This window comes from Bos mutus, chromosome 15, assembly GCF_027580195.1.
Source record: "Bos mutus isolate GX-2022 chromosome 15, NWIPB_WYAK_1.1, whole genome shotgun sequence".
Lineage (NCBI taxonomy): Eukaryota > Metazoa > Chordata > Mammalia > Artiodactyla > Bovidae > Bos > Bos mutus.
In genome coordinates, this window is record NC_091631.1 from 40,045,446 (window position 1) to 40,059,289 (window position 13,844).

The 13,844-nt window shown below is 42.8% G+C and overlaps 1 protein-coding gene across 11 annotated transcripts in view; it reads left to right on the forward strand.

Moving 5' to 3' along the window:
• The window catches only part of TEAD1 (TEA domain transcription factor 1), a 274,281-nt gene that overhangs the window by 242,736 nt on the left and 17,701 nt on the right, over window positions 1-13,844 (forward strand). For all 11 annotated transcript variants that reach the window (XM_070383945.1, XM_070383946.1, XM_070383947.1 and 8 more), the window contains one exon: window positions 9,606-9,746. In XM_070383945.1, coding sequence (XP_070240046.1) covers window positions 9,606-9,746 — 141 coding nt within the window. The remainder of the gene's footprint in view (window positions 1-9,605; window positions 9,747-13,844) is intronic.

Here is a 13,844-nt window from a genome sequence, read left to right on the forward strand (position 1 = left end):
GCTGCGCCCTTCCATTCTGCACTTGCAACCCTAATACTCACTTCCTGTCCTTCAGGCATCTGAAACTAGCTTTCCAGGGGCCTGCGGTTTTGCAGAGTTAACCGCCTGGTCCAGCCCTCCCTGCAGTATGGATCCAGCAGAACTGGGTTAGATCTCATTTTTCTCACCCATGAAATGGGAAGAATCATTCTTTGAAGAATATTGCTTTTTTTGTTTTTCAATTTCAAAAACATGAAACAGTGGAACACAGATGTGAACAGATACGCTTGCTGAATGAGAGGTAATGGAGGAGAAACCAAGCCGCAGACTTGTCTGATAACTTACGTGTTTCGGCTGCAGAAGTAACAAGCGTGAGAGAGGATTATTTAGGGAAGGATTTGGGGAAATGTGACGTTTCACTTTTTCGCTTCCTGGCTGTCTAGTGCAGTCTGCTTTCTCTGCTTGGCATTGCTGTTTTCCAGGACTTGTCCACAAATAGATCCCCAATTCATTCCTCAGATGGTTGATTAATTATTGCCTTGTTTTTTTGTTTGTTTTGTTTTTTTGCTTCCAGACAGAATTTTATGACATCTCTAATCATATCTTTGTGGGAAAGATGGTAATTTTGTACCTGTTTAAGCAGTTATGCCTAAAACCTAAGGCTTGTTATAAACTCACAAATCGAAAAAACTACTACTTTTTCTGTTTGAAAAAAGTCATTGCTGTGTTTGTGCTGCTCACTTGATAAGCATGGATAGGGACTCAGACTAACTCTGGGGGGAAAGCTTTTACCTTGTTTGTTGATTATGAGCCACCGTCTACTTCAGGTCCCACTCTGGAGATGTGGCTTGAGGCTCTGCTTCATCTCTGCTGGTCAGTGTTGAAGTCCATGGGTTGATAGGCACGGCCGTTTATGTGGCATGTTTCAGCATACACATGAGTCTCGTGTGCGTTCTCTCTTCTCAGCACCATGGTGGCCTTTGGAAGCAGGTCTTCTCTGAGTTTAGATATGAGAACAATGAGATGCAAAGGAATGATGACCACTGCCCGTCAGGTGTCTGCAATAAGATGACAGATGCAGAGTCAGAATTCTCGTCTTTGGACCAGGTGGAAGGGAAATCACATGGAGTTTACTAAAAATAAGCCTGGAACTTGGATCCTAGGAAGCTGATAGAACCTGAACAACTTTATGGGTGAGAAGTGGGTGTGGAAGGTGAGATTAGGGGAGAAATAAAAGAGAATTGCAGGGTTGTCTGTCAGCACTGTTCTTAGGCCTGTGTGCTTCCAGAGAGCGGAGCTCTAGGTGGAAGCTGCTGAGAAGCCGGTGGCAACTTAACGGGAATGGTAGGCAGTGTTGTGTCCAAGTTCTTCTCATGGTGCTAGGGGACATATTCCAATACATGGAAAGCGAGGTGGGCGTTGCTAAGAGTAGGCAGGGGAGTATCTTGGGTTATGTGAGTGGGCCCAATGAAATCACAAGTTTCCTGAAGAGTAGCAGAGGGAGGCAAAAGACAAGGTCTAGAGAGCTGACAGCTGGCCACGTGAGGACTCAGCCTGGTGTTGCTGGTCTCTGAAATGGGAGGGAAGAGACTGAGAAACAAGGACTGTGGAAACTGAAGGAGGCAAAGACTCACCTTTCCCCAGAGTAGAGCCACCAGAAAGGGACAGCTCCAAAACCTTGATCTCAGCCGAGCGAGGGACGTGTTGGATATCCCACCTACAGAAGTAGAGAATCATAAAGTGATGTTGTTTTTAAGTCACTAAATTTGGGAGTGTTTGTTAAAGCAGCAATAGAAGACTAATACAACTCTCTAACACTTAAGTTTGCCCAGAACATGGTAAGTATTTTATTAACTAATGATTTTCCCATATCTAAAGGTATTTAGCCAGAAGACAGTGTAAATCAAGGTTCTGTAGGAAGGATTCCTGCATTGGGTGGTAGGAGAAAGAGCTGGTCTCTGATCCCAGTTCATATGGAGGGTTTTTGTTCTAGGGAAAAATGGGCAGAGATTCCTTAGAGGGGCCCGTTTGCATGGACTTGCCCGCTCCAGCCACATTTGCAAGGTTTATTTTGTTTTTTTGTAGAACATGGTCCATGACCAGTTAGGCAGGAGGAAACTTCCCCTGCTACCCTTCTTATGACTGGACTGAAAATAAAATCGACGCAAGACAAATTAACAGGAAGGAAAAGAGAAACAAATTTTTAATTCATGGCATTGAGGTTTACATAGAAACCGGATCTAAGAAGTGGCCAAAGCAGGCATCTGTCATACTTTTTAGATAAATGATAAATTTATGAGGAATTGACAGGACAAAGAAACATAGGTTTAGAGAAAATCTAAACAGAGTTTGGGCTTGGGGAAGTACATTTTTAAAGTAACAAGATGTGTGTACAGACTTCTCCACCCTAAATTATCCATCTCTGGTGGTAAGGGTCTCCTTCCACCTCCAGATGCAAGTAGGGCACCTTTTACTGAGAGACTTATTTCCTGCTTTGGGGGAGACAGAGGGGAGGGTCCACGTGTCCCTCTTCATTGGTTGTTTCTTAAGTAACTTTAATCCAAAATAATCAAAATGCCATTGGGGCACATTTTGGGACAGTCTGCCCTGTGCCCCAACAGCTGTCTCATCTCCTAAGAACAGGATCTGGTTTGAATTTGGAATTTGCTGGGAAGGTAAGTTTGCTGGTTTTAGTTGTTTCTTGGACTTTTGTATTTATTTGCTCTTAGAAAATATCCTGATTTCAGATAAGAGCTGATTTGACAAAAATAGTTTGTATGTCTGGAAACAGCACTTTTTTTTTTTTTTTCTTCTCTCATTTTCTTGCCTTCAAAACTATGTGGAATAGGTTTATCTTGAGTTTTCAGTTGGAAAAAAGGAGTGGAGAGGGTGGATAATGAACTCAGCACGAATCCTAGACTCATTACAGAGTTCACCCCCGTTGTTGATTTAATGCTAGCATTCTTTCTTTGATATTACCTTTGCTCTGCAGGAGTTCAGTGACCACATTTCTTTCTGGGATAATTGTAATATTATCAGCTAAAGATAATTATCTTTCCCATCAATACCTCCTAGAAAATTCCCAAAGAACAGCCGTGATATGGTTGGATGACTGTGTAATTATTTTCCATGTTCAAAAGTAATTGAGAAGCAGTGGTAATAACAGATTGCTTATTTAGTGTTAGTTGAGAAGTCTTTAAAAATGCAACCTGTTAAATATATGCTAATAATTATATGTGGAGTTTTCTCAAGCTGTTTTTTAAAAAAACAAGATAATTCAAAAACCATCTGTTCCTCTTACCTAAATGAAAGTTGAAAATGCACGTATATCTCATAACCAGCAATTCTACTCCTAGGAACACCTAACAGGAGTGCATGCATGTGTTCATGAAAAGTGTATCCCCAAGTATTCAGAGTAGCGCTCTTCATAATAGGTTCAGTTTGGAAGCATTGTAAACGTCCATCCGTAGAAGGGATAGAAGGTGGTATTTTCCATTTAGCAGAGTACTCTAGTGATGGATGAACCACACACCACAGCATAGATGACACTCACCCTGCATTGCTGCACAAATAAAGCTAAACACAGAGGAATCAACAGTATGTGACTCCGTTCATGTAACATTCAAAAACTAGACAAGACTAAAGGATCAGCGTTATTCTTGTGACACAGGGGGTTTGAGGTACACTGAAGGGAGCAGTGTTTGATGTTCACTGGGATGGAGGGTGGATGAGGGGACTTCTTTTCCATGTCCTTACCTGGGCGCTTGGTTACATGGGTGTGTTCACTTTATAAAAATTAATCAACCTGTAAACTTGTGATTGGTACACTTCTGAATGTATGTTCTACTTTAATATCATGTAAAAAAGTTAATCCTGGCAACTTGAAAATCGTAGTTTGTCGAGATTGTTTCTGACGGCAGAGTTTCATAATGTGGATTCTTGAATACTTTCATTTTTGATACTTTCTGTCATTATACCTGCAGGTTATCCATTCCCAATTAAAGCTAATTAAATTAAATTTGAGAATTCTAAGGTACAGTGGTGAACCAAAGGTGAGAGGATGGGAATTATCTGCCCCCGATGTAGGCATTAAGGAGTTTTGTTGTACTGAAGTCTAGATGGCAGAACCATCTAAAAACAGCTGTCATTTTCATTATCACCCTATGCCGATGGTTCTAAAAAACGCTATCAATGAAGTGTTCCTAATAAAAAAAGTCTTTGTTAGTTTAAGTCTTAAACAATTGGTAAAATTAGTCTTGAGTTTTTATTTCATGTATGTATATATACACACACACCTATATATATTTATGCTTCAAACTAACACACTTGGGTTGCTTATGCATTTTATTACTTATTCTTTCATAGCACATGCTATTACAGACTCACTCTTATATTCACTTCTAGAGTAAGTTCTGACAGTTTGGAACCATTGGAGCTGCAGTCCACACAGCGCTGCTGCTTCCATGATTTGGAAATGAGCGCAGTAACTATGAAGGCGAAAAAGTAGAACTAGAGTTACTTCAATTCTGTCATTCTCTGTTACCACAGAGGTTTTGTGTTTAAAGTTAAAAACAGTGAAACAGTGCTGATTATTACTCAAATAATTGTGATAATTTTGCTAAATAAAGGAAACAGGCCTTGGAAACCCCCCGCTCTTAGTTGTCAGATATGCCGTGTGTGTTGAGGCTACAGCACCAGCCTTACTGAAGTGTGGGAACTTGGAGAGATGGAAACCAAAAAGCTGAAAATTTTCAGCAGTTTTGCTAATATCAATTTACGGCGAATGCCATTCTAAACTTGGGTAACATTTTGAAATTGTCTGTATGGTTGAATTATTTTGCATGTTTATTTCTGTGCTGCTTTAGATCTTAAGAGTCCTAGTTTGGTTATATTGTAAATCCTTGGCTTGTCGAAAGTAAAGGCCACTGCATTATAGCAAGTGAAATAAGTAGGACAGAAAAAGATGAATACTGTATGATATCAATTATATGTGAAATCTAAAAAATAGGACAAACTAGTGAGTATAACAAAAAAGAAGCAAACTCACAGAACAAACTAGTGGTAGCCAGTTGGGGGGAGAGGCAGTGTAGAGGTGGAGGAATGGAGGTGCAGACTGCTGGCTGTGAGTTAGGCTCAGGGATGCATGTACAACACAGGGCATATAGCCAAGGTTTTGTAACAACGGAATGGAAAGTAACGCTTAAAAATTGTAGAGAAAGATAATGCCACTGAAGTGAATAAAGTGAAAAATGGAGCACTGGACAAAAAAAAGAAAGAAAACAGTGTACCTAGGGAGTTGAGGTGCCCTTCTTAAGAAACCTCCCTCCTGCTTAAAGCACTGACGCAAGTTGAGGTTGATAGCTCCTTGCGCTCTCCTGTTGACTCCCCCGCCAACTGCTAATTTCCCCAGCTCCTTCCCACACTCCACCCATTACGCCACAAACACCAGACTGCTTTTGATTATTAATCAGTCCTTCATAACAACTTGATTACATCAGAATAATGAATTTAAATTGCAATATTATTTAACAATATTTATGGTCAATTAATTCTCATTTTCAAAGCTGGGAATTTTTAAAAATTAAATGAAAACAAAAGTCAAAGTAGGGGCTTCCCTGGTGGCTCAGTGGTAAAGAATCTGCCTGCCAGTGCAGGCGACACGGGTTTGATCCCTGGTTTGGGAAGACCCCACGTGCTGGAGAGCAGCTGAGCCTCTGTGCCACAAGTGTTGAGCCTGTGGTCTAGAGCTTGGGAGCTGCAACTTCTGAAGCCCAAGCACCCTAGAGCCTATGTTCTGAAACAAGAGAAGCCACCACAATGAGAAGCCCACAAACTAAAATTGGGGAGTAGCCTCTGCTTGCTGAGACGAGAGAAAAGCCCATGCAGCAACAAAGGCCAGCACAGCCAAAAATAAGTAAGAAGTGGAAGAAAGATTAAATTTTGAAAAAAAGTCAAAATAATTTCTAATGTACCTTTCCTGCTCTGCCTGTTACTGCACTGTTGTTGGGAAGCATCTGAAATGTCCATCAATAGAGGATATGTTAAATTATATTGCATCTGTATGATGGAGTGGTATGCAGCCACCAAAAGTGTGGCTGTTCAATTTTCCAAAGGGCTTTTCTTTAAAAAACTGATGCTCTGTATCAGTGTATGTATGTCTATGCGTGTGCTCACTCATGCTCTGGGACTCTGGGGACTGTATAGCCTGCCAGGCTCCTCTGTCCATGGAATTCTCCAGGCAAGAATACTGGACTGGGTTGCCATTTCCTACTTCAGGGGATCTTCCCAACCCAGGGATCAAACCCATGTCTCCTGCATTGCAGGTGGATTCTTCACCACTGATCTACCAGGGAAGCCCTATATCAGTACTATATGAGTTCTAAAAAGTAGTTATTGATTGATCAATTGATTTAAAGCCAGGCTCAGAAGAATGCTATGGTTTGTGCAGAAAAGAGGGAATGTGTATGCTTAAATATGTAAATGCTAAATATCTCTAAGAGGATACTTGAAAAACTGATAACTGGTCACCTAAGGAGAGTGGTAAGCACAGGGTAGAAATAAAATGTACCTCCTTTTTATAGTTTGATTTTTTTTTTTAATTTACTTGCCACGTATATATTTTTATCTTTGTTATTGTTGCTGTGTGTGCTTTTTTTTTTTTAAGCTAAAACTTGTTCGTACAAGCTACATCATAATAGTAAGAGCACCAGTCCCACAAAGAACATCACTGGTCATCCCACTACCACAAAACACCTGAGCTGTTTCTCCCCAGCTGTGTGTATTCTCAGGGGATGGCAGGACCAGCTCGAAGTTCTGTTAGTTCACAGCAGGGAACACCTGCCTGGGAAGGCTGGATGACAGCCCAGTGTCAGAGCTCCTGGGATACGTTGGTACCTTTCTCCCCTGAAGGCTGGAGCCCTGGTAGTCCCAGGGCCCTCTCCAGCTTTGGGAAGCTCAGATACAGTTCTCAGGATGAGACCTCTGGTTTCCCACTGGACCGCTGTTTCATTGAGCCACAAGCTCCATTTCTTACCTTTGCATGTGAAAAAAAGGCACACCTAGGCATTTTTAATTATTTGCACTTTATGCCCCATAAAATTTCAAAAAACAAAATGTGAGGGCACATAAATTTATGGATAACATAAAACTGGACAAGTATCAGTGCAAGTAAAAGCAGAAATCCAGTAACAGGAGTTGGACACTGGTTGTTAGAAGTACCTAGGATAAGTTAATTACTATAGTAGAGCATTTAATGTAGCTTTGAATCTCTTGGCACCTAAGAAAAGGGAATATAAAGCGTATGGTCTGTTTTATTTGAAGCCAGAATATCCGAAGTTTTGCCTGAGGAAATGGACATTTTCCTGATACTCAATTTAAGAAGGAAGTTGAAATGCAGATCTTTATTAAAAATACATGTAGGATGACTCAGGTCTTTATGGTAGTTAGTGCCTGTGAAGGTATTAACAATCAGTGAGTCGAAATGTGCCGGACCTCACAAAATACAGTCTCATTTTATGTCAGACTCACTGCTGTTTCTCTCTGCAGCCCAGGTGCTTCATTTGACCCTGCTTCCTGCTGCATCTCTGCGTTCACTCTCTTCTAGTGTCTCCAAGTTGTGATCAGGGGTGACTTTCTGGGTTGCAGATCTGATCCTAAACTATCACTGCCCCTATCCTGTGTAAGACCCCAGCCCCCTCCCACCCCTGCCTCTCCAGGCCCGTTCTCTCCTTGCTGTCTGTGTTCCAGCTGTTTCTGGCCATTCGCCCTTTTGCACACTCTCACATCATGCTCTGCCTGCCCACGCCAGCTCTTCTCTCTGGATCTGAGCTGCATCATCATCTGAAGCTTCCCTGCCCGCAAGGGCTCCCTCCCCACTGTTTGTTCTCATGTCTCTGTCCCCATCCCAGGAGCGCTTATTTCTGTTGCAATGTCCTCCCTCCTAAATTGTCAGCTGCACGACTGCAGGGACTATCTCCTGCTCACTCATTGATCCCCCGCTCCACACCCATGCCCAGAGTGCAGGAAAGGGTCAGTGGATGCTCGAGGGAAGGGGGTCTGCCCTCAGTGGTGGAGCCACTGCAGCAGCCTCCCAGCCTCCCTCTGCAGTGGACTTTATACCACGCTGAGACACCTCTTCTTAAAGCACATCTCTGATCACCTCATTGCCTGGTGGTGACACTTTTAAGGGGTCCCCAATTCCTACAGCATACAATTCACACCCCTCATTAAGCCCTCCCCAACCCAGGACCTTGCTGCATTTCCACACTCCTTCCTCCCCATCTCCTTCGTCCTTGCAGTGTGGCTAAAATTAAGCACTCCAGGCTGCTCCATGTGCAATACTCCCTTAGCCCATCCCTGCATGTTCAAATCTTAACCATCCTGAAAGTAAATACCTTTAATTGAAAATAATGTTTCCATGGTCCGAAAAAGGAGCAAAGTTTGCTCCTTTGGGAAGCAAGTAGTAGAAAAAGTAGAGGTAAGTTGGCCTCTGTATGCTGAGTGCCTTTGACATGGTACTTACTTTCTATCTGCCGCTGCTGCTGCTAAGTCTCTTCAGTCGTGTCCGACTCTGTGCGACCCCATAGACAGCAGCCCACCAGGCTCCCCCGTCCCTGGGATTCTCCAGGCAAGAACACTGGAGTGGGTTGCTATTTCCTTCTCCAATGCGTGAAAGTGAAAAGTGAAAGTGAAGTCGCTCAGTTGTGTCCGACTCTTCGCGACCCCGTGGACTGCAGCCTACCAGGCTCCTCCATCCATGGGATTTTCCAGGCAAGAGTACTGGAATGGGGTGCTATTGCCTTCTCTGACTTTATCTAAATTAGAGCTATTTTCTGTACATTTCTCTCATGTTGGCTTGTAGTCTTATATCTACCATGAATCTCACATAGCAAATAGTCATAAGAATATGTTAAATGAGTGGGGCCTTGTATTAACTGTTTTACATCTTTCTAAGTCAGTCTTTAATAGGAACTATTTCCCCTCTGGGTACATAATTAGTAATGAAGTTTCTCTTTTTACATATATAACAAATGGCCAGTCAGTTACAGATTCTCCTTTTAAACATATCCACAGATCAGTGAATATGAATCCAGTTCACATACTGCTTTCTGTACATATTTCAGAGACCTCATGAGTCTTTTATTACAAGGATATATAGTATTCTATACTAAATGCAGGACTTCCCTGGTGGTCCAGTGGTTAGGAATCAACCTGCCAATGCAGGAGAAATGGTTCCTTCCTGGCCCATGAAGATTCCACATGCCACGGGGCAGCTAAGCCCACGCATCACACACCAAGAGAACCACCACAACGAAGACCCAGTGCAGACAAAAATGAACCAATAAATAGATTAAATACTGAATGCAAGAAAGTAAAAATGAAATCGATACATGCAGCTTGTCATTATTTCAAGGGAAGACTACCCAAGCGAGCATTCTCTTCAAAACACAATCGATGGGCCATAGAACTTGTTTCTAGCTGAGCATGAACTCACCACCTTTCTGAGCCACCCTGGCCCTCCACTGCCCTCCATCCAGCGTGGTGGAAGTCTTCGCCTGATAGTTACTGCTTGTTGCCATGACTCCTGTGATAGAGAGTAACCCTCACCTCCATTTCATTTCCTACAGGCTGATTTAAACTGCAATATTCAAGACGATGCCGGGGCTTTTTATGGCGTAACCAGTCAGTATGAGAGTTCTGAAAATATGACAGTCACCTGCTCCACCAAAGTTTGCTCCTTTGGGAAGCAAGTAGTAGAAAAAGTAGAGGTAAGTTGGCCTCTGTGTGCTGGAACCTTCATTTGGGGTGGCCTGTCACCTTCCTTTAAATCTAAGTGTCTTCTCCTTCTCTGCCTTCTCTCACTCCCCGCCCTCCATTACTTAAGAAGGCAAAATGATTTGAAAGCAACTGAAAGGAAGAAGGCCAGGAGTAATCCATGCCACCCTCCCTGGCCACCTGAAGTCAGCCCTGCTCTTGCCAGTGGGTCAGTCCAACAGGAGGCCTTGAGGAGGGAGGGGGGCTGAGTGGAATCTGTTAGAGATAGATCCTGCTACCCAGGATTGATCTATCTACCGTGCTACCCTCCCACCCCAAGTTCAAGTGCACTTCCAGGCATCTTGATAATAACCAAGGTGGTCTTCAACTAATTGGCAGCTGCCTTCTAAAACCCAGGTGGCTTCCCTGGTGGCTCAGATGGTAAAGCGTTTGCCTGCAATGCAGGAGACCTGGATGCGATCCCTGGGTCAGGAAGATCCCTTGGAGAAGGCAATGGCAACCCACTCCAGTACTCTTGCCTGGAAAATCCCATGGATGGAGGAGCCTGGTAGGCTACAGTCCGTGGGGTCACAGAGAGTCTGACATGACCGAGCCACTTCACATTCACTTATAAATCCCTGCCACCTTGAGTTTGGTCTTGGCTTTTGCCATTTCCACTCCCTTCATCATAATTGTTTTAAATCTATTTCAGTACATACTGGGACCAAAAACTTATTTATGGCTTTTATAGTTCACACTTCCCTCCCTTTCTAAACATGGATGATCATTTTACTGGGGTGGGTTGCTGTTTGTGAATAATGTTTGCAGGTGATATTTCATTCAGAGTTGTGTTTTCCAATGTCTTCAACCCACCACCCAATTCATCCATGCTCACAGTGACTTTTATTCACAGGTGTCTAGGACCTCTCAGGTCCAGGAGCCCACCCTGACTTTTGTACCACAGAAATAAATCCTTTCTCTCATGAGACATGAGAGAAGGGATGTATTGGGTGGAGAGAGGGAACGAGGAGATGTTTTTCAAGACTTTGGGATGAACAGGAGGATTGGGGATGCTGTAGGCCCTCATAGCTTCCTGAGCACAAGATGGGCATCCTAAGAATGGTGTTAGGAGGGTTATGCTGGTAGTCATGTATGGACATGAGAGTTGGACCATAAAGAAGGCTGAGCACCAAAGAACTGATGCTTTCAAATGGTGGTGCTAGAAAAGACTCTTGAGAGTCCCTTAGACATCAAGGAGATCAAACCAGTCAATCCTAAAGGAAATCAACTCTGAATATTCATTGGAAGGACTGATGCTGAAGTGTAAGCTCCAGTACTTTGGCTACCTGATGTGAAGTGCTGACTCACTGGAAAAGACCATGATACTGGGAAAGACTGAAGACAAAAGAAGAGGGCGACAGAGGATGAGATGGTTAGATAGCATCACGGACTCAATGGACATGACTCTGAACAAACTCTGGGAGATAGTGAAGGACAGGGAAGCCTGACTATGGGGTCGCAAAGAGTTGGGCTCAACTTAGGACTGAACAAGAACAATGCTGGTAGAGGAAGATGTGAGTGAGTTGACTAGATGGTTGCCATAAGCTTAGGTGTTATGAGTGTTATTAAAGAGTGGCAGAGGGGATCTGAGAAGACATTTGGAATAGAACTTAGAAACTGACTGAATATTAAAGATCAAAGAGGAGGAAGAGTTGAAGATAACACATTTTATGCTTTGAAGGACAGTGCAGTCTCCAGCAGAGATAAGTACATAAGATGTCCAACTGGAAATAGGGATGATTATAGATGCCAGACTAGGATTTTGGAGACACGTAAAGACTGAAAATATCATTTGGGAATCCTAAGCATTAAAGATAACCAAAGCTATGGGAATGGAGAGCTCGTTGCAGAGAGGAAATAGAAAGAGCACAGAATAAAGAATGAGCAGCAGCCAGCCTTGGGGTAAGTGGAAGGGGGATGCAGACAGAGAAGCCAAGGAGAAAGATGGGAAGCTCCTCACCCTAAGGAGAGGGTAGGTGAGAAGGTGGCTGTGTAATGAGACATGACTGAGAGACCTGGAGGTACATGACCTCTATCTCCCCCGAGAAGGAAGAAGCAAAGGTACCTGTCGGTGGTTGGGAACACGGAAAGTTAGTGTTAGGCTTTGCTACCAAATGGCCAAGTTGTCAGGGCTTACCTGTTGCTGGTTGCCTTTGAATGATGAAATTCCAGGAATTTTCATGGAGAAAGCATATACCTGGGGGACTGTTCCTGGAGTCTGTTCTTTTCCACCCTCTATTTATCTCTACATGTCCCAGTATTGTGTTGATTTGATTACAGTAGCTTTGTAGCATGTTCTGACAAAATGTTGTCCACTGAAGAAGGGAATGGCAAACAACTTCAGTATTCTTGCCTCGGGAATCCCACGAACAGTATGAAAAAGCAAAAAGATATGACACTTAAAGATGAGCCCCGCAGGTCAGTAAGTGTCCAGTATACTACTGGGAAAGAGCAGAGATATAGCTCCAGAAAGAATAAAGAGTCTGGGCCAAAGTGGAAATGATGCTCCGTTGTGGATGTGTCTGGTGATGAAAGTAAAGTCAGATACTATAATGAACAATATTCCGTAGGAACCTGGAATGTTAGGTCCATGAATCAAGGTAAATAGGACATGGTTAAGCAGGAAATGGCAAGAGTGAACATCAACGTTTTAGGAATCAGTGAACTAAAATGGATGGGAATGGGTGAATTTAATTCAGATGATCATTATATCTACTACTAAGGGCAAGAATCCCTTAGAAGAAATGAAATAGCCCTCATAGTCAACAAGAGTCCAAAATGCAGTACTTGGGTGCGGTCTCGAAAACGACAGAATGATCTTGGTTTGTTTCCAAGGCAAACCATTCAGCATCACAGTAATCCCAAACACTAATGCCAAAAAAGCTGAAGTTGATTGGTTCTATGAAGACCTACAAGACCTTCTAGAACTAACACCCAAAAAAGATGTCCTTTTCATAATAGGGGGTTGGAATGCAAAAGCAGGAAGTCAAGAGATACCTGGAGTAACAGACAAGTTGGGCCTTGGAATATAAAATGAAACAGGGTAAAGGCTAATAGTGTATTGCTAAGAGAACACACTGATCACAGCAAACACCCTCTTCCAATAACACAAGAGATGACTCTATACACGGACGTCACCAGATGCTGAATACCGCAAACAGATTGATTATGTTCTTTGCAACTGAAGATGAAAAAGCTCTGTACGTTCAACAAAAACAAGACCTGGAGCTGACTGTGGTGCAGATCATCAGCTTCTTATTGCAAAATTCAGGCTTAAATTGAAGAAAATAGGGGAAACCACTAGAGCATTCAGGTATGACCTACGTCAGATCTCTTATGATTATACAGTGTGACTAACAGATTCAAGGGATTAGATCTGGTAGACAGAGTGACTGGAGAACTATGGAGGGAAGTTTGTAACAGGAGGAGGTGACCAAAACCATCCTCAAGAGAAAGAAGTGCAGGAAGACAAAGTGGTTATCAGGCCTTACAAATAGCTGAGAAAAGAAGAGAAGCAAAAGTCAAAGGGGAAAGGAAAAGATATACCCAACTGAATGCAAAGTTCCAGAGACTAGCAGGGAGAGATTAAGGAAGCCCTCTTAACTGAACAGTGCAAAGAAATAGAGGAAAACAATATAATGGGAAAGACTAGAGATCTCAAGAAAACTGGAGATACCAAGGGAACATTTCATGTGAAGATGGGCATAATAAAAGACAGAAATGGTATGGACCTAACAGAATCAGAAGAGATTAAGAAGAGGTGGTGAGAATACCAGAAGAACTATACAAAAAAGATCTTAATGACCCAGACAACCATGATGGTATGGTCACTCATCTAGAGCCAGACATCCTGGAATGTGAAGTCAAGTTGGCCTTAGGAAGCATTACTACAAACAAAGCAGTGGAAGTGATGGAATTCCAGCTGAAGTATTTCAAATCCTAAAAGATGATGCTTTTAAATTGTTGCCTTCAATATGCCAACAAATTTGGAAAACTCAGTAGTGGCCACAGGACTGGAAAAGTCGGTTTTCATTCCAGTCCCAAAGAAAGGC